This window comes from Buceros rhinoceros, unplaced genomic scaffold, assembly GCF_000710305.1.
Source record: "Buceros rhinoceros silvestris isolate BGI_N320 unplaced genomic scaffold, ASM71030v1 scaffold6631, whole genome shotgun sequence".
NCBI lineage: Eukaryota > Metazoa > Chordata > Aves > Bucerotiformes > Bucerotidae > Buceros > Buceros rhinoceros.
Genome location: NW_010392419.1, coordinates 34062 through 55637, shown reverse-complemented (window position 1 = coordinate 55637; position 21576 = coordinate 34062). Strand labels below are relative to the sequence as shown.

Below are 21576 nucleotides of genomic sequence, written 5' to 3'. Positions count from 1 at the left end.
AAAGAGCAGCTCCTGCCCTTACTGGGTACCCGTAAATGAAGCTTCTCACAAGAATCCCCCAATACTGGGATTAACCCTAAACTGTATCATCACACACACGGGCCTTCGCCTCAACCTTCTCTCTCCCACCGTTAGGAAAAACAACACGTGTCAAAGGCTGTTTCCAAGACTGGACAACCCTTTCTTCCCCCTCTGGAGCCAGAACATTCATCTGGTTCGTTCAGTTGGGAACCCTGCTCTCCTGATTATTCTGTCAGACTACTGGGGGTAGTTTTTCGGATGGGCTTTTAGACTCAAGGGTGATGCTTTCTTAGCTCAGCCCTGCCCATCATACCTCCAACTCACGGAGAACCTTTGAATGAAATGGAAATCAAAGTAGAAGACTAGGGACACTGCTCCTCTTGGACACATCACTGGAAATGCACAAAGAACGACTCCCGGTGCATCCTTGCTACATCTTTCTTACCCTACACCTTCGTATACTCACCTGTCTACAAAGCAAAGGTTCAACCTTTTCTTTCTGTCCTGCATCAACCTCTCACCAAGGCAAAGAACGAAGGGTGGATCATATCAGTTCCTGGTTCTTACAAGCTGTCACCTCATATAAGGCCTTGACAACCACTCCACAAGCCTGTTTGAAACAGTTGTGAGATCCTCTCCCATAACCTGTGACTCACGCCACATCACCCTACAGCTTTTTGGCACCTTCTATTGTCTTCTCTACACCTTGTTTTTCACCTGTCGCTGTTTAGCCCCACCCTGCCCATTAGACCCGGCATCTTGCAGCATGATCATCAATAACCTCCCACTGCTGCCCAAACCAACACAGCCAGCCCAGAGCTGCTGCAGGGATGAGAGCGGATTGGCCGGGAGGTGGCTTTGCCATCCACCCACTCTGTTCTCAGCAGATGGGCTTCCAGTTCAAGTACGCTCATTTACAGCAACCGTGACAGAGCCAATGACTCAGGATCTCAATAAGGACAACTGCTCATCACCAGTTATTCAGGAACATCGCGTGGATGGGGCTGTTTGGCAGCTGAACTTTCCACACCTTTCTGCTGAGAGAAGTAATTCCAAAATGTGAAGGCCAGCAGTAATGTTTAAGACAACACTGAAAGGAGAGATGGTCCAAATGCAGGAAGACATGCGGGTGTCTGATGTAGGAACTTCTCAGCGGTTTCAAAGGGAAGGCAGGTGCTTGAACCGTTTCGTAGAAGCAGACTTACCAACTCAAGGCATTACTGGGAAATGCAAACCAGCAAGTGCGCAGTTAACACCTGCCTAACCAAGCAGACCAAGGAGAGATGAAAAAAATCTTGATACGCAGGGGATGTCTCAGTGCATGCAACAAACCCCCCAAAGCAATGACCTTGCGGTGATGTTGTTTGCATGATCACAATATGTAAAAGCCCCAGCCACAGGCCAAACTGAAACACGGCAGGTGCCACATGACATAAACATGTATTTTTAGACATTGCAGGTGCAGTGTTACACAGCCCTAGCAGAGAGAACCGTGAGTGCAGTACTACCAGCTCAATGCCAGTTGATTACTATTTTTCAGTCTCTTTCATCTACTTGGAAAAGAATTCTTCAGGGCTGCTCTGCAGCCACCTCACCTTGTACGTGGCAGTTAGCAGTGAGGCCGTTACCTTGCCTTTTCTCTTTATACATTTTGTTTTAACTGCAGCTGTCGTGGGCTCCAGAGTAGCCAGCACTACACAAATGACCATTTGCTGGATGGTGGTAATTTGGAAGGGAAGAAGGATGCTGGAAACGCTTGGTTCCAGTCCCAAATAAACCACTGGTTTCCAATTGCCTTGGGCAAGTCACTTGACTTCCCATAATCCCATCTTCAGAACAGAAACGAGTATTTCTTTACCTGGCAGGGAAGCTGAGAGCATAAACCCATTAAAGAGTGCAAGGAGTTCAGATCCTGTAGTGATAAGCAATTACTTAATACATATGCAATGCTTGGGAGCGTACGCCGGTTGTTTCAACATATAGACAAAACTGCCCGGTCCGATGAGCATGGGAGAGATTTGCTCAATAACAACAACAAAAAAGGAAAGCAATGACAAAAAAGCCACCAATAAATTGTAAGTTGGCTCTGGAGAGATGAGTGAACTCTCATCCAAGTGAATGTTTCTTTCTGCTATGAACATGCTTGGAGAGAGAAAACAACCTGCTGCAGAAGTTGTGCAACTAATTTGGGTATAGAGAAAAGGAAACGTCTACCAAAGACACTGAAGAAAACACTATGATGCTGAGGGCTCTGGTTTTATAACAGAAGATGAAATCATGTAGAGTTACAAAACAACCCTGTGTATGACTTTATTGGTGATTCACAAAATCAAACATCATTCACCTAATTTGCTCCAGCAGCTCCAGTATGACATTTTTCCTTGCTAGGTTTGGCTGATTTTTCCGAGGTAAACAACATTTGCTTTTAACTCAGGGCGGGGAGGATTCGTGCGTTACAGCTGCCATTTCGTAAGAGCAAACCATCACGGCCGTGACAATACTTTGCAATTTTTGTAACACATCTTCAAAGCACTGTTCAGGCATTTAATTAAAGCCTATTAAAGCCTCACAGCAGTTGTGGCTCCCAGTCCGTTTCAAGTCACGCCTCCTCATTAATATTTCACATAAAACCCCCTCTCCCTCTCAACAACACTTATTCAGGACTTCCACGGCTTGTACGAGTATTAACCTTTTAGTTAAATGAGATTTATTAATGCTTCTGAAGTGCACAGAAGACACAGCCTGTTGTCAAACTGTGTGCTTCCATGATCTCACCAGAACATCTATTATTTTTGATAAGCCAATACTAAATTTACCAATTTTCACAGATATAAAAATTATCTTGATTTCCCACTAAAACACACGTAGTCATATCTTATATACATGTCATCATGCCAGCAGTTTTCTCCACGTGCGTCAACTGCTGAGCTACAGGAGACAGGAGTGAGAAAACCGGGGGAAAGGGATAACATCTTTGATGTTGTCCACTCCCAAGATGTACTGCAGGTAGCGTTCAAACCCCATTCCGAAGCCTCCATGAGGGACTGAGCCGTATTTTCGGAGGTCTAGGTACCTGTAATTTAAACAGACAGTTACACTCGCAGCACTGCTATGCTGATATCATTACAGAAAGCTTTTTATCTAGGGTTTTGCTTTCCACCTTAATTACTTCCCTTTGACCCTAACCACCGTGGATTTCTGCCAAGACAGTGGCGTTGGTCAGGGGTGTGAAGAGGTGCGGCTCCCTGACAGGCAGCATGGTGGTAGCAGAAGAACCCCTGAGTGCAAACACATTTAAACCAGCATCGCCAAGCGCTGCCAGTACCAGAGAGGAGCAGGCCAGAGCCTGTTTTGTTTAGGAGCGAGAACTCGTTTGGGTATGAAGAACAGCTTGAACACCACAGCTCTGCTCGTAGCGAGAGCATGGTTCTAAGTTTTAGTATCTAAACTACTCCCAGCAGCGGCACAAAGCCATGTTCCTACAGAACCACGACACACTCCCACTGACGGAGATGGAGTTGCCTGCTTGGGTTTGTTTAGCCCTTGCCATGCTGGTGGTGAAACCTGCCCCACAACAAATTCTTTCATTTTCTGTCCTCTTTTCAGTAGCTCAAGTCATTTCATTTCCAGTAAATAGCTCTTGCTCTCTGCTGAATGTTCCTTCAGATTTTTTTTTTCTTTTAAGGTGATTGTGATAGCTTTTTGTTACCTTTCCCTCCAATCACTCTTAACAGGCTGATTCATTTATTTCCACAGTAAGTCAGCAAAAAATCATGGACATACCCTCTTAAAAAATAAGATCTGGAACAAGACATTCCAGTTGGAGAACATTTAATGGGAAATATTTTCTGTTGTACTCAGAAAACGTTTGGAAGCAGACATCCCAAATATATGGGTGTCAACAAGATTGTGATGGCTCTTCTTCAGCGTTCCCAATTTTCCAGCTGGACTGTAGCTGATGTGATACACAAGAACTATATTTGCAGCTATAAATTGTCACCAACAGTTTTATTTCAATAGGAATGAAAAACATCTCAGTGGTTCTATTGATTTACAGGGCCACTTCAGAGCTTGCTGAGGCCACAAGTTATTCTTCTTTATATGAATGCACGAGTAAGGGATTGAGTGACTCCAGATGTATTACATGCTTATGATCTTTGTGCATGAATATTTTATCACCCCAGTTTAAAAAAAAATTAAGTACACTTAAATATAAATGTATATATGTTTTACTACTTAGGCAGTGGAGGGGAAAAAGCACTGTAAGAAAAAAAAAAATTAAGATTGGATTGATTGCAGTCTACAACTACCTTAAAAGAGGTTGTAGAGAGGTGGGGGTTGGTCTCTTCTCCCATATGACAAGTGACAGGACAAGAGGAAATGGCCTTAAGTTGCGCCAGAGGAGATTTAGATGGGATATCAGAAAAAATTTCTCTACAGAGAGGGTTGTGAAGCATTGGAACAGGCTGCTCAGGGAGGTGGTGGAGTCCCCATCCTTGGAGGTGTTTAAAAGACGTGTGGATGTGGTGCTGAGGGACATGGTTTAGGGACCTTGATAGCACAGGATCAATGGTTGGACTCAATGACCTTAAAGGTCTCTTCCAACCAGATGATTCTGTGATTCTGTGTAATAAATGGCTTCCCAAATTTTAAGTACTTTTAATGAACTGCAAAGAGAAACTGTATTTTATAGTGTGTGTGTATATATTTATATATGTATTTACACATGCTTTTATATATGTAAAATATACATTATATTTAAGTGTACACATATATCTATGTGTGTGTGTACTTGCTTGGACTTCCATGTGCTTCATAATTTTGGTGGCTTGAAGACTCTATTTTGACAGCGTGAAGCCAAAGTAATGCTACTGATCACCTCCACTTGCAACACCCTCTCCATCCAATTTTACAGCTGTAAGGGATCGACCTGACAGTTCACAGGAGGCCTTTTACACCATGAAATATTGTTTTTCCTTGCAGGTCATTAACAGCAGTTAAAATTTGGAAAGCCATTTATTAGAGAGAATTTTTCCCCCTCCTCTCCACTGCCCAAGCAGGAAAACCAAAACTTCACAGAATCTTCACATGACCTTCTGAGCTCTTCCTACGAGCAAGGACATGCAACGCACAGTTACACCACACTGCTCAAGAGGGAGGCAGAAGGCTCAAGAGGGAAACATGCACTTTCTGGCTCCCCAGGACCCACAATGCTTTCTGCCTGTGCTGCTGGCTTGCTAAGGCTCAGTTGTGTCCACCCCACAACTTGTGACGAAGGTTACGCTTAGGATATGTACATGTAGGCTGTGCACCAGCGTGGGGGTCTTCCTCGTGACCCACTTCATGCAGGCTGCATTACCAAGAACTGGAGTTTCCACTAATACACTGGGACCTGCCCCCAGGGAGCTCTACTTAGCAGCTTTTTAAGGGTCTGCAAGAAAAGTGAAGGACAGATCTGAGGCTGATGACTTGTGAAAAGTGGAAAAACCTCATAAATGTGAGGGATATGGGTGTTGGCCAAGGCAGATCAATCTGTACTAGCTCAGTAGTTCTGAGTAGAACTGGCAAACCAGCTGGTGACAACCCTGGCTGCAACTAGTCATATAAATAACAGCACAAACATTTCTGATGATGTCTGTAAGCATATCCCAGCCTGTGCAAAGACAGCTGAGACTAAGCCTGGCTTCTTTTCTTCCCTTTTGCTGACAACAGAGTTTATAAAGTCATTGTGAAGAGATGAAATAACTCGGCTTCTTCCAAAGGAACAATAATAATAAATTCTTCCCTTGCTTACCCAGGGCTTTCATCTGCAGATCTCAAACACTTTGAGAAGCCATTTTGGCAAAAGGAGCGAAACGAAACCCATTAAAGTTAATGGGAAAAGTCCATTGAATTAAACGCGCTGAGGATCAAGACGGTGAATCCTTTCTGATGACTGTGCTTCGAAGCAGCAAAGGAATTGAGAAATTTTCCACTCTTCCCAGATGAAAGAAAAAGTAACTGCCTGCAGATGACAAGAAAATTCCCTTTGGGCTGGAAAATGCTCCCTGAGGTTTTCCTTCACTCATTAGTCTCCAGACACTGGATGTTTCTCACCTTATAACCAGTCATGAACTAGTCTAGCTATTTCTTCTACTAGCTCATACTTAAGAGGAGAGCTGAGCCCTCCATTGGCAACCGGGAGACTGTGCAACATTATTCCATGGGGGAAATAAATTTCTGTGACACCTGCTAGCCCTAGAGTTCATGTCCTGGACCTGGAGCACTGGTAGTTCTTCAGAAACTTGAATCTTACTAAAGTATGCGCTGCAACGTCCCCCAGCAATGAATCCCAGGAGCTTGTTATGTGCCAAGTTAGAAAAGCATTTCCTTTCATCCTTTTAAAAATCTGTACCCTTTTATCATCATCATGAGCTCCTGGGCCACATGACAAGGCACTATGAAGATCAGTGCTTTCTCAGTGACCATCCATAAGCAGAATGTACTCTTTTCAGTCTCCTTTCAAAAAGGAAGTTGAATAGTCTACTGGAAAAAAATGAGGGTAATGAAAAGCTACTAGTGACATGACATTCGAAATGACTGTTTTGGTGAATGTTTCAGGAAATAAACATGCAAAGCATCCCCAGGTTCTGATGCTGGGTAAAATGTTCTCTCCGGTTTTCTCGTCAGTCCAACTCCTCCTTTCTACCTTGTCCCACAAGGACCCAACAGAACACCACAGCATTCAAGCTTAAAAGAAAATTAGAAATCAAAGAGCCCAGTGCAGCTCAATCTTCTCCATTCAGACAGAGCAGGAGCAAGGCCAAGACAACACGATAATACTCATTCTAAGACAGCAGATAACATCTGCTCTGCAACAGTGTACTTTCACCAGCATTACACCAGCAGATCAGAAAGATACCTGAACTGTGAAGGGTTCAGTATAAGGGCAACTTCTCCACTGATGCGCATGATGATACTCCAAGTGAGGAAATGGGTGCCTCACATGCAGAAAGGCTGAAATGCTGCTCAAGCCAATGGTAGCAGGACGTGTTGCTCATTACAAAGTACCCGTTTTGTTATTGCTCTTGCTAAGTTGGCACCTGGAGGTGCAAACAGCATCAAGTCCCCTGTTTACAAAGCAATATCCTTGATACTCCCCGATCACAGAGAAAGCAAGTGACTTCACAGAGTGAGCTCTGATTGCCCAACTTCCCCACCTCGCTTCCATGGACCTCTCTTGGTCTAGCCAAGATCATCATCTACAGCACAGAGCTCTTTTCTATCTATATTTCAAAGGAAGGAGTGTGAAAATAAGATAACTGCAAAATCAAGCCAAGTACTTTTGCAACTCACATTCTTTATGGAAAGAAATCTGCACAACATGAAAGATGTAGTGAATGAAGAAGATTCAGAGGACTTTGACTATGTCCTTTCATCTACTTTTTCTGAAGAGCTTTCTAAAAGGTAGCGGTGGGCAGAAGCACCACAGCATTTCAGATCATCAGTTGCCTCTTTGCTCAATGACTCTTCTACAAACAAGGCACTCCTGAAGCTGTCATAGAAGTAGTCAGCCCCCACAATAGCCTCATGTGTAGTGGGAGAAGAAAACAGGTAGAAACAGATACAGTAATATCTAAGGGATTTCAAAAGGGACCATGTCTCATACAGCTGCCCATTCTGAAGTCAGCAAATACTATATTTGAAAAGGAATGACTCAACTGTTCTTCAACAAGTTTGTAAGCCAACTCTGGAGACTAAATTCAATCACTAAATTGGAGGAGATTAATCTCCATCTCTCCTGCCACCTCCACTAAAAAGATGGATGCTGGCAAACCACCTACTTGTGTTCTGGCAGATTCTGGACTGTAGTCCGGAAGCAGCCAGGATTACTCCTATCCTGCAGCTTCCTAAGACAGCAGACCATGTAATGGAAGAGAGGAACAACAGTTTTAATCTCCTCTGGGAAGCAGCATCAGCTCTGATGGAGTGGAGGGAAAAGTGGAGGAAATGAGATCATGGGAGTAAAGAACTTCCAGAATGTGATTGCTATGTATCACATGAAAATGCAAATGGCCTACAGGCAATGGCTTAATCTCTCTTGAGGGAAGCACAAGGCAGGGCTGAGCTTTCTTAGTACTGCTGGAAGGCTCTGCCACTGAACACCAGACCGCCTCAGGCTATATTCCAGTGTCTAACCACACAACTGATCATCCCTGGTCAGGATAATCCTTCCCTCAAGTGAAGCAATATGGTGTATCTGGCCCATAAACACAAACAGTAAACGAAGATGTTTCATTCACCCTATTTGCAAATGGATGATGTCAAGGTCTGCCATGCACTGGGCTGTTCCCAAGTGATTTCATGTTGTGGGAAGAGGAGAGGGAAGAATCCCACACTTACTCTGCTGTTTTTCAAGGCAGCCTCTCTAATAACCAATCCAAATACCGCACAGTATTAGAATATACTCTTCCGAAGTTAAAATTCTCCACACTATCACCATTTCAGTACATATGACAAAGTACATACCAAGAAATGCTTGTCAAGATGGACACTGATCATTCTGTCATTTTAATAGACTAAACCATTAATTCAAAGGTTGATGTGTCTCCTCAGCAGGACAGTTTTAATTGCTTCAACCACTTTGTAGGGGAAGATTTTTCGACCCAGTTGCCCTGTCAATTGCAAAGGGAGTTATTCATAGGGCCGGTAAAGGTCACAAATTGCTTGTGGTTCTGCAACCTGTTTATCTCATGCAATGGTGGCCAGAATCTATTCAACTTTGAACACAGCCTAATGATTTAATATCAAAAATCATTATGGGTTGCAAATTCATCCACTTCAAGCAATCCTGAAAGGAATGACCTGTACTGTGAGTGGACAAATTGGAAAGAAACTAAATACTATTAAACTTGTTTAAATGAACTGGCTATTCTATTTAGACTGGCAGTGATGGCAGGGCAATGAGGCCAAGAAATGTCCTCTCAAGAAATGAAATAGTTGTTTAAAGAGTCTCAAAAGAAGAAATAGAGCTTGCAGGCCAGGAAAGTGTCTTACCATTGGTAGGCATCTGTGAGTCCCAATCTGTGGAACAAAAAGAAAACCCTGTGTCAGTAAAGGAACAAAGGAGATTCCCACAAGCAGCACCTCCCTGGAAGAGAATGCTACAAGAAAAGGGAGGGTCTGATGAGCAAACGCAGTCTGAAAAGGAAAGGCAGGAAATTAAGGGAAGCCACGATCAGTGGCTGTCAGTTAGCATAACTGGCAGACAATCTTGAACAGATTCTCCACAAGCTTCTTAAAAACCAAAGTTTGTTTTGTCAACATACAAGGTTGATCCCAGTGTCGCACAAAGACCTGTGCATATTCTTAACTTGAAGCATATCAGTAAACTCTACCTGTGCATGTTTGGAGACTATAGGCCCAAATATTACATTTACAATGACACACAGCCAACCTCATTTATGAGTGAATCAAAATCTCTTCACGTGTGTGGCTACGAGGCTCACCTTCCACAGTACGCAAACCCACTGAACTCCCATAGCTTTACTAACACGTGTCAACTTCTGTAAAACTATGAAATAAAATCCATCTTCTTCTAATTGCCACCAGCGCACCCTCGCTCCTTTTCCTGCCCTGACAAGATCAGAGTAAAGTTATTGGTTTTTTTTTTTTTCCATTTCTCTGAACACAGAGAACTCTGTAGGCACAGAGACCACTTCTTGTCAGTGCACTGCAGCTGTCCCTGACTGGGACTTGGAGAACTATTGGATGAGCTGTGTATGAGGAGACAAATCCCATTCTTTATCTCTATTAGTTATGCTGGGTCTGCAGGAAGTAGAATTTAAAAGCCTTAGCAAAGTATTTGGGCTCAGCAGATCAGATCCTGCGTACTCAAAAATTGAGAAAAACATGTGGAAAGAGGTGTTATTTTTACAGGTCACCTTCAGTGCAGAGCTGTACTTCAAGGTCACTGAAGACACACCCCATTTGTAGTTTGACATACTTCCCATTATTTTTCCAACAAAAAAGAAAATCTGGCTTCGACCTCCACACATCCCCTCCTCCAGCCCCACACCTTGAGGGCTGTGGACTCCAGATCTTACTGCCCAAAATTTCAAGTGAAAAAGCACAGTGGGCAACACTGTACTTTGCTTCAGCTGAAGCATGCTGGGTCTGGGAGGGTTGGCAGGGAGAGCAGCGGGAAGTGGAGGGAATGCTGTCATCCTACACCACAAACTGAGAATCAGCCTTCTGGTGAGTTTAATTGCCCTGCGCCTTTTGGATTCATTCTGCTGAAATGGATTTTGTTCTTCTCCACTGACTAGATCTATCTCTGTGAGCATGTGGCTGATGAAGTAACACAGCCATTGCCAATGTGCAAATGAGGTTACTCTGGGATTAATCCTCTCCCAAAACTGCTTTGCAGAAGTGTATGACTGGTCCAAATGGACCCATCTCAGTTATGAAAGGTCCTTTTGAACAGTCAGACAGGGTCCAGGGAGTAATTGTCTATGGAGAGTTACCCCATCTCTAATGTCAACTATTGTTAACTAAACAGCAGCTTCGATATTATGACACTGAATTTAGCCTAAAAGCACTTAAAAGTCACATGATCCAGAACAAAGCAGCAGAGAGAGAGCCGTACGACTCATTGCAAGTCCCAGGCACTTCCACTGAAGCTTCCCACCAAACTGACAGCAAAGAACTGTGTTCTCTTAAATGATGCTACTGGGGCCAGCTGCATCACAGCCAGCAAAGCTTCCGACCAAAACTGTAGTTCCTCAGTTAGACAATGCAACGATAAATACATCTAAGCTCTGTCTCTGTGACGACTTCCATCTTCACAATCCACTCGCAGCCACAGAAGCTGCAAAGCAAAGGCTCAAGGATGAAGTGCCTCACAGAAGACCCTGTTCCAGACAGTCCCAGCAGAGCTGAGGCACTCTGCTGCCCTGACCTCCTGGCATGAAATAAACTCTTCTGCTCTGATGAACTAAAAGAGAAAGGCAGTTTCCATACCTACAACAGAAGCACAAGAACCTCTTTACCAGTTTGCAATCAACTACTCAGATAAATAGGCAAAAATAAGCTTGTTTTTTAAATAGCATTAGTTGCTCTTCCACTCCTCTGTCTTGCCACCCTTGGCCAGGCTAGTTTCTGGGCACCTGTGCGTTTTCCGTACCTCTGTAAGCGTGATTCCAGGAAGGGCAGTCGCTCCTCTCTCAAGCTGCCTCCACACAGCTCCCCTATTCCTGGTACGAGGAGATCAACAGCTGCAACCTTGAAAGAAAGAAACCTAACGTAAGTCATGCCGTGTAGCCAGAGTCCACAGAAGGACAGTTGACACTGATGGTGGTTTGTAAAAAGCTACTTTAACTCTTTCATTGAGTCCAGTACACTTAGGAAAGTATTTACAAAAGCTTGACAAGAGGGAGCTTTACAATGATAAAAATCAGATGCGGGCATCTACAGCAGGTGGTGAACTGAATCCCACCAGGTTACTCTGGTGACAAGCTGTGCCTGCAGGCAAGCCTCATAGGGTACCAAATACCCAACCGCAGCTCACAAGCAAACAATGACACATGGGCAAATTGTTTCCTGAAGCCCTGATTCTCTTAGAACTCAAGCTGCTTGTAACTTGTGTTTATCCCCCATTCCTTGAGCCACATCTAGTGGTATTGACACTGATGTGCTGATCCAAGTGTCAGGATCCCAGTGTTATCACCTATGCTGTTAGGTTTGGGCTGATTTTCTTCTCTGTTTTGTTTTGTAGAGTTACTTCTCTTACCCCATAGCTGAACTGTTGCTAGAATTAAGACCAGTGAAGCAATGGAGGCACATGGTGGGTAGTAGAAGCAATGTTTGAGGTTGTCTCAGTTCAGTTGGGAAACCGCACCTTCAAAGCATGAGACTTGTGGAGGAAGATTTTACATCTTGTGTCCATCTGCTTTGAGGATTATGTGGATAGTTGATTTAGATGACAGGAGAATCACGGGCTGCCTGGAGCCATGCAGCTCTATGCACTCCACCAGAAGTTGACACCAGGAAAAGAAATAAACTGTGGCAAATCTGTCTTAAAGGACTTAAGAAAAATTTAATGCTACCCAATTCCTGAATCCTCCTCCTGTTCTACCTGCTTTGGGGATTTCTACAAGAAAATGACGGAACAGGATCACTTGATGGTCATGTCTTATCTTGGACTTCTTGACCAAAGGCCCAGCGGAAGACTATCCTCATCTGTCTACCTCTCAGTAAGCTAAGACACACACCTAGCCAAGAAAAGAGGTTGGCATATGACCTACGGACTCACGGTGTGTTGAGGTTCATCTTCATTGTCCCGCATGTAGAAAGGTTTGAGGTCGTATGGGTAGTTAATCACAAACACGGGAACCTCACCACAGTGCTTCACCAGGTACTTTTCATGTTCTCTTTGGAGGTCACAGCCCCACTGCAAAGACAGCAAAAGGCACCTGGGATCTTGTTTTGGTCCATCTTGCCTGTGGCAAGAGACACAGTAAAAACCCTGCATGGGAGAGACATGCAGCTTTGGACAACATGCAATCAAGCACAGCAACTTCTCACACAGACCACTGGGAAGATTTGCAGGCAGAGCTTCACGAGTTTTAAGGCAGAGCAAAGCAATGAAAATAACATGGTTTAACTTGCAGAGAACAGGGTCAGATCATCCCTGCATCGAGCCCAACCATGTGGTATGAAATCAGAAAAAAACCCAAACAAACAAACAAACCCCTCAAACCACACTCTGTGTAGCTAAAGGGAAATATGCACCTATCCGAAGTCAGCAAACCAGCCTCCCTTCAACACTACCCGGGGTATAGAGAGAGCAGCTTTGCTAGGCTGGCCGCTCTCTCCTCTGCTGTGTCCTGTTACACACTACATTAATTCTTGCTTAAGAAAACCCAGCATTCTATTAACCAATTTTTTGCTGGTTATGTCCTTCACTTCTCCTTTTTTCTAGCAATGTTATAAATTCTGTGGCTTTTGAGCAGAGAGCTCCAGCCCTCTGTGCAAAGAATATCAGGGGAGTGGAAGGGGAAGAGGTGAAGAGACATTCTGCAGACTTTCCTCTGAAAAGATCCTGAGTTTGCAGTCTCAGATCAAGGTAGAACAGACACTGGATCTGAGGTTCTACACCCACTTCGACACAGATGAGACAGTTACCCAGCTGGCTACGAAGGCGGCTTCAGCTGGAGGGTTGTTTTCCTCAAAGCATCAGAACAGGATGAAGAATAATCAGTATACACAGGAGATGAGCACCACCACGAACACCCTTGCTACTGATGTGTGTGTTTGAAACTGGGCAAAACAGGATTTTCAGAAAACCATAATCCAACCGTGTTAGAAAGAGTAGTATAAGATTCTTTTTCCCAGTAGAAAGACTGGCATGTGATTCTTTTTCCAAAGCAACATCTATACTTTGGAAAGACAAGGGATTCCCTTTACCTACACCTAGTTTACGTGGGATTTTTAGCATGGATTTGGCTTATTAGTCCTTGTCAAACTTTTGACACTGCCCTAACATCATTCCCTCATTTGAGGGCTATGACACCAACTCTCCTTAGATGACCTCTACTGAATCCACACGACACTCGGCACTACTTGCATACAGGAAAGAGAAGGCCTTTTGCCAAAGCCTTGGTCCTTCAACAGCAAACTCATCACTTCCTTCCCTGCAAACGTCACGTGTTCTTCTGCTACAGATCTATCTCACTCCTTATACTGCTCCCATTTCACCCCCAAAAGTTATACCTGGCTACAAAGGCTCCAGAACCTGTGTGAAGTAACAGCTCTCGTGGTGTCAGAAAGAGAGAAAGGAGATCTACGAAGTTCAGGCTGGATGTGTGTGTGAACTGGCATGGGGACAGGCCACCAGGCAACCACCTACCTCTGGCTTGAAAGTGAAAGTTTGAGAAGCTCGCTTCAAAATTTCCACTGCTTCACTGTAGGAAATTCTGCAAGGGAACAACAGCAACAACAAAAGTCTTTAAGGTAACTATAAAAGGAATAACAACAGAGTTTTCTGGCTAAGTGCCATGCTGGAAAATGAAGGCAGCATTTCCCCCCCCAACGCCAACTTGTGCTGTGATGTCAGACTTCCCAGCAACGCTTCTTCGGAGAGAAACCAAACCCCATTTTCTATGGCAAGAGCCCAGTGTTTTCCTGTGCTTCAGCTACACGCAAGGCAGGAAGCGCTGAGCTCTCAAGACACTTTGGCATTATTGCAGTGTTGCAGTTTGGTCGGAAGTGAGTTCTGCAGAGAATGGCTTCACAGAAATTGGTGGATTTTATTTTTAAGACAAAAATGTGCCCTCATCGACAGAGCTCCACTGGTGGTCAGCATGGCGTTAGGCAAAAAGAATACCCCAGAGAGCAAAGGGCTTTAACTCAAATATTTTCATTTTTCTGGGTAAAAATTGGGGTTTTATTTTCAACAATGTTTCTCCACTCCTGTAACAGATCTGAGAGCAGATTCTCCACCACTGACTTCCACCAGTGTCATGGCAGAGCAAACAGAAAAAGTGCAGTGGAAGATGGTGCAAGTTTGATAACTGGAAATCAAAGACTCAATGGAAGATACTTTTGCTGAGAAGTTTTCCGCATACCAAGCAAATCTTGTGGACAGAGAAAAGAAAGAATAACACAATCACAGCAATTTCATCTGTCTGTATCATTGGCTAAATCCAATTATAAACCAAATTCCCCAAAGAGCCCCAGCTACAAGGTCTCGCTAACTCAGGGAAGGATTCTGGAGGAAATACCTCAAGAAGGAATATATTGCTTCATGGGTTTGGGTTGCGTGAGGCCATGGTCCAAATGAGGTGTATCACTGGCATGGGTTCACATGTAACTGATGCGTGCAAGCCAGGAAAGCCCCAGATCTGCCAGCAGCTTGATGGAGAGGAAGACAAGGAGGGAGAGAGAAAGGGGCTGACTCACTTTCTTTTTTCCTTGGACCATGGGAGAAGCTGAGTGCAACTCTGTCCTCTCCAGATATCAGTTAGGTCCAAAGAGAGAGTGACAGAAATGGGGAGACAGTGTCTTTACTGACGTCTCCCATGGTGCTTACGCAGGCACAAGGCTCAGGGAGGATCTATCATGATCCTGTTATTCAAGTGTGGCTGCAGCTCCTTGTTCAGCCTGGAGAAGAGAAGGCTCCAGGAAGACCCTATTGTGGCCTTTCAGTGTTTAAAGGAGCCTGTAAGAAAGATAGGGACAATCTTTTTAGCAGGAACTGTAGTGATAGGACAAAGGGTGATGGTTTTAAACTGAAAGAGGGTAGGTTTAGGTTTGACATAAGAAAAAAATTCTTCACTGTGAAGGTGACCCAGGTTGCCCAGAGAGGTGGTAGAAGCCCCATCCCTGGCACCATTGCAGGTCAGATTGAACCTTGGGGCTCTGAGCAACCCGCTCTAGTTGCAGATGTCCCTGTTCACTCTTGGGGATTGGACTGGATGAGCTTTAAAGGTCCTTTCAACCCAAACCATTCTTAGATTCTATGAACAGGAAAACCAGTGTGGGGCTGACCAGCCCTACAGGGTTCTCTGAGGCAAATGGAGAGCACTACTACTTGAAGAGACAGGCAAAAGTAGGGAAGAGGAGGTATTCTTGGGGGCCAAGGAAGGAAACCAAAACCCCTCAGTTCTCAAGCACAAAGGGTACTAGGAAAAGGAGTTGCACAAGCAATCAGGAACGGAAAACCAACCGGGATTTATGAGTATCAAAAATTAGTTTAATAAAAAGAGCACCATTAGAGTGGAAGTGTGAAGGATGGCACAGTGCCAAAGACAAAGCAACTGAGCAAGACAGTGAGCAAAGCACTGAGCAGGTACATGCTGGAAGGAGGATGCCCGTATAGAAAGAGGATCTTGTGCAGGGAAGCAAAAGCCAAAGGCCAGCAGATTCAGAGGCCAGTCTCATGCAGAGATGAAAGGGCAAATGGCGAACAAAGGAAGCTGCAATTCATGCTCTTTTGAGACGTTATGCTAACGCAGAAGACATTGAGTCAGGAAAGAAAAGGAACATATACAAAACAAGAACCCTTTCCCCAAAAGCCCTCTTCCAGATCATTTTGAAATAGAAGTACTTACGTCACAAATTTTTTCTTCAGTATTTGTTCCAACCTGCCCTTGGTCAAAACAAGAAAAAATAAAACTGTAAAGCTACTCTCAAGAGTTCAGGGGCCCAGAGGAAACTGAGGAAAGCCACCTCCCTCCAAGTTTTAATCTGTAGGTGATCTGTAGTTTTAATCTGTTGTGATCTACGTATGGGTCAAAATCCACTTCCATTCAGTGCTAACAGGGTACCCGATTATTGAAGCTGATGATTCAGAGGCTGCTAGATGATGTGACAGCTACAGTTGTACCACACTTGCTACCAGCTACAGAAAGTTGTGTGTCCCCTCTCTGTTGTCCTGAACAATCACTTAAACTCAGGCTGGCCTTTAGCTCTTCTCAAGTTGTTAACACCAGACAACACAGTAAATCAACAATATAAAATAAAATAAAATTAAGCCTCCCTATAGCCAAGAGCCCCCAAAGTGCAAACAGGATTGCAGCTCTTTCACGTCACATTTATTACCTTCTGGGCAGGAGCTATGTATTTATGAAACAGCTCCACATCACGAGGACATTTGGAGAGCACAGTGCTGGTCGCTGTCTTGAAAAGATCTTCCATAACCTAATGCAGAAAACAGGACTGCATGAAAAATTAACACTGCTTAGATGTCCTGGCACACATCAGCCAAAGGGTACAGAAGGAGCTTCTGTCCTTCTGCATGGTCAGAGCACGTACGAGGGTACCAGCTTGCTAATGCTCCTAATTCACAGCCTTTCTCAGTAGCTGAAGAGGTCTGGGACCTGTATTTCTGCTGTGGGTTTAGGGCTTCAGTGTCTGCTGATGGTCTTAGTATCTCCAGTCAGGTCTCTCCAGAGAAAAAAGCACAGCTAAAATACTCAAGGAGCAGCCCTGGTCAGCCACAAACACTCACTACAACCATTAGTGGTGACTGGTCTTGGATTAATCGTTAGTGTCTGTCCTGTAACGGGCAGTTCTGGTTTTCTGCTTTGTTGCTAGAAGAGGCAGAGCTAAAGGAGAGGAGAATAAACATGTACTGTGTAGAGCCAGCCCCTCAAACAGATCCCAGCTACAGAGACTCTGTGTAGTAAGAGCAATGCAAAGAGAACAAGTACAGAGATAAGAAGAGAGCTAAAGCAGAGGACACAACAATGCAGGAATGTTTGAGAAACTAAAAGAAGATGTGGTTTCATTTCCCTAAACTAATGTGGATTAACTAAATGACATTATCACCCCATCTGAATACACTTACCCAGTAAAATGAGCTTCACCCATGAAGAAATTAAAATGCCATTTTGGTTCTAAACAAAAAAAGCCTCCATGTGGGATGCCACTGCATTCTGATCAACCCTTTTTCAGAGCAGTTTTCTCTTTCGGTTAAGCAAAGCAGGCCAAGGCACTTGCTGTTGTGCAGATTAAGAGCTCCCATGACTCCGTAGTCTTATGTCTGCCCAATGCAGGTAGTTGATACCTGCGTAGTACTGATGATCTCAATTCTTCAAAACCACCCTTCTTCTAATCTCCTGTGTAAGGAACAGAGCAATACAGCTAGGCTGCAAGTCAGCTCAGCCTGGAGGAGACCAGACACCTCTGAAAGTCCTGGCACATTCCTGTTTTTTTTCCTGTGAGCGTAACAACTGCTTCATTAATTGCAGAGTTGAGAGAAGTGAAGTATCCACCAATGATATCTAGGCGAGCAGCTCCTCCTAGACACTGCAAAACCCAGGGGAGACTAACTGTGAAGAGACGCACCTGATGTTCGGTCAGCAGAGCTGAGGAAGAAGCAGGTCTCTGCCTTGCAAGGAACCAGATCTTACAGGGTAAGAGGAACAAAAAATGCAGCAAAGAAGCAGCTGGGCTACTGAGATGGCCAAGACAAGATTTCAGACATGTTGTTCCAGCTCTCAGGTTTAGAAGAGTAATCACCTGTCCCAAACTGCTCAGACGTTGCTCTGTGCTGGTGGAGAACCTTTGCATCCCACCAGCCTAGAGAAGCTGGTAAATCAGTCCATTTGGACTCCCCTGAAGTCGAACTTGGCCTCCAGACACCTGCATCAACCTGGGCAGATCCAAATAAAGTACCAGCATTACCATATGCAGATGAACAGGTTTACCCCTGCTGGCCTCAAACACAGAGGAAATGAAAAGCAAGCGTTCTTGCTGCTGAGTGACAAATAGCCAACAGGCAGCTTTGAACTTTCTTCAAAGTAGCCAGAAAAAGGCTTATGCAAATGAAATTAGAAAACTTCTTGGCAATTCATCTGGTTCCACGAGGCAGAGACGAAGGGATTTTACACTAAGCTTCCTCTTTCTAGAAAATGAAACTATCATCTGGTTTCAGAAAAGCACGTTGTTTAATTAGCACTTTTTTTCCCTCACTGCGATAAAGCAACAATTAGGTTCCCACAGCATTCAACATAAGCAGCTTCCTCTTGTGGAAAAAAGAGGTGGGTGGTATGGGAAAAACAATCCGAGAAATATTTCCAGGTTTGAGACTGAGATTTTTATCCTGGCCAAAAAAGACAGACACGTGGGTCACACATTGGCCTCCTCACCGCTCTTACTCTTATTTACGCCAAAAGTGTACTAGGCACAAACAGCAGAGGGGAAAAAATGAAAGGGGAAAAAAAAGCTCTCTAAGTGAGAAGTTATAGCTTTAAGCAGATAATCTAATGAAGACTGGACAGCAGGCTATGTGATGCATGTGAAGAAGCACAACCACCAGCTTGTTGGTCTGAGGGAGCATGTGAGCTGGAGATACAGGCAAAGGCACTGGTCTGAATATATCCTGAAAGGAACAGGTTTGCTAGGAGACTTCCACAGGGAAAAAGCCACTGGAATCACGACAAGCAGCTCAGCTCAGAGGTGGGACTCTGGATGTCTAAAAGCCCATTAATTTGGTTGCTTCATAACGGAAATATGGAAATGGTGCTGGTAGGAGGGCAGAGAGGAGGACAGGGGTAGAAGTTTTCCCTTCTCCCTCACCCCTCCCAGCCTTCCCCTCTTGATTTTCACCTGTCAAAGAAGTCCAGCAGTATCAGTCTTGGCTTTCCCTGATGTTGCTGTGGAACTTAATGGTTAACTGTCCGATTTTGATTAGGAGCAGCTCCCAACTGTATTGTTTAAATTTAACTTGGATCTTTTGATACTGCAACTTAGCCGCCTCCCAAATAAAATTATATCCAGAGTTAAAACAGAGAAAATCATCAATAAAACAGCAGTAAATGTCAGCAGCATCAATGCAAGGTGTTAAGCACTACCAGGAGGGGTTCAAATCACCATGTTGATGAGGCAAGAGCTTTCAGAAAAATCACAAGAACTGCCAGTAAGATTTTTGTTTATGCCTTTACCTGGGACATGCATATGGATGCAGTGTAGACCACTGGGTATTTACATATGAAACATTCACCAAGTGGACCATTATTTCTTGCTCTCATGAGACTGCAGTCAGATTTACCTGTCTTAGCCTTGGCACTGAGGACAGAAAGTATTCTGAGTGCAAACTCCTCTGGAAATCAAACCACACCTGTATTTCAGAGCTAACGCCCAAAATCAGAGCTACTCTTGATTCCATTTCATGCCCAAATTCCCTCTGTAAAGTGGAGGTAATAATGCTCCATGTCACCAGGCTGTAATGACAGCAAATTAATTTTGTTGAAGTACACAACCAGTGGAAGACAATACTTCTGCCCTGAGGACAGAGCTCAAATACTGTGTGTTAAATTGTATTCTTCATCTTAAAGAACCGTGTTCTCCAGCTCTTAAAGAGACAGTGGTGCTAGGATATGATCTTGTTAAAGAATACTAATGCTATGCATGAACTCCCAAAAATGCCCTCAAGAAAACTTTCTTCTGGCATTTCCTAATTTTACAGCCTAAATAATGTTTTTTTAATGCATGGTTTTGTATGTGAATTTGATGAAATTCAATGACTGCATCATACAGCCTCTTTGAGACCCCATTAGAGTCATGAGTGAAGTGGGATCCTTTAAATTCACCACACTGCTAAGACAGTGGAACAAAAAAGAGAAGATAATGAGCTACAAATATGACACAGCACTGAGGAAAGGGAGAGGGTGGCAGAAGGCATCTCAGGGACCAGATAAGACTGGATACCTTGGACCTCCAATTCAGGGACTGGAGGGGCGATGGCTGTAGTGAGTCAGACACTTCCATGTGTGCACTGGACCCCTTCCACTGTCTTACCTGACCACCTGACTCCTCCTTCTTCTCCCCCTGTTTGGAGGATGAGTGCCTTGGAGAAACTTAACTCCTTGACTAGACTCATGGAAAGAGGCCACAGAGGCCTCACCTTAGATGCACTTCCAAATACCCTAGAGTAGTAATAGTATCACCCAGCCATGCTGCATGGAGAACCACACTGACGACACAGGACTGTCCACAGAAACCAGTACCATGGGAGTTTAAGCTTCTTTGTAGCACTAACATGCATTTTATAAAACCACAGAATGGCTTGGGTTGGAAGGGACCTTCAAAGGTTCATCTAGTCCAACCCCCTTGCAGTGAGCAGGGACATCTTCAGCTAGAGGAGGTTGAAGGTTTTGGCACAGAACAAATTTAGATTGCATGATCAGGATGAATGAGACTTCACAAGAACTGTGCTACTAATTTAAGGATGGTTGAGCAGTGCTCTGTGCAATTACAGCAGGGAAAAAAGGCCGTTGCTCTATTTCAGACCCTTCATTGCCAAGTACATGTAACTTTGTTATTAATCCTCTTTTTCCTTTTTTTTTTTTTTTTTTGTAAAGAAAAGCTCCCTTTTTTTTTGTGTGCAATTACAGCAGGGAAAAAAGGCCGTTGCTCTATTTCAGACCCTTCATTGCCAAGTACATGTAACTTTGTTATTAATCCTCTTTTTCCTTTTTTTTTTTTTTTTTTGTAAAGAAAAGCTGCATTTCTTTTGGAGCTGAGAGGAAGATCTCAAGCCTCAGCAGTGAATGGTAAACATGTCCTTCTTTGTCACAAGGCTCTTTGACGGCAAACACTTCAAGAAGTCCCTGCGCATTCCCAGCACACCAACTTGTTGCAGTTAGAGGTATTCAGCCCAAAATGTTCAATACCAATTTTAAAAATAAACGTTAAACAATCCAGCTCTTTATGTGAGGACAAAGTTCAGATGCTAACCCTGGCCAAGAGCCCCCGAGGCTTTCAACTGGGCGGTTTGCACCGAACAAAGAACTTGCAGATGATGACAGACAAACTGCCCAACGGGCAGATACACGAGAGAACACTGGATTTAGGTCAGTTATGCGGGGGAAAAAGAAACTTAACTTAAGCTTTAGAGCAGCTGTTGGGGTTCTTTTTTTTTAAAACAGAGATTGCCCAATGATTTAAAAATAAACAAAATGGGAACTCCACGTCTGCAAATAAGAACATCACAAAAGCAAGTGTGTTGCAATGTAGATTCTGAGGAATGCAAAACAATGGCTGTGAGAAGACTTTCGGTTATAGGGAAAG

The 21576-nt window shown here is 44.0% G+C and overlaps 1 protein-coding gene across 1 annotated transcript in view; it reads right to left on the bottom strand.

Moving 5' to 3' along the window:
• Positions 1-2941: 2941 nt before the first annotated feature.
• Positions 2942-21576, bottom strand: part of NARS2 (asparaginyl-tRNA synthetase 2, mitochondrial (putative)) — a gene marked incomplete at its 5' end in the record, with an annotated part of 52691 nt that continues 34056 nt past the window's right edge. The window contains 7 exons of the mRNA XM_010144461.1: positions 2942-3094; positions 9058-9084; positions 11186-11283; positions 12314-12451; positions 13910-13976; positions 16113-16150; positions 16603-16701. Coding sequence (XP_010142763.1) covers positions 2950-3094; positions 9058-9084; positions 11186-11283; positions 12314-12451; positions 13910-13976; positions 16113-16150; positions 16603-16701 — 612 coding nt within the window. The remainder of the gene's footprint in view (positions 3095-9057; positions 9085-11185; positions 11284-12313; positions 12452-13909; positions 13977-16112; positions 16151-16602; positions 16702-21576) is intronic.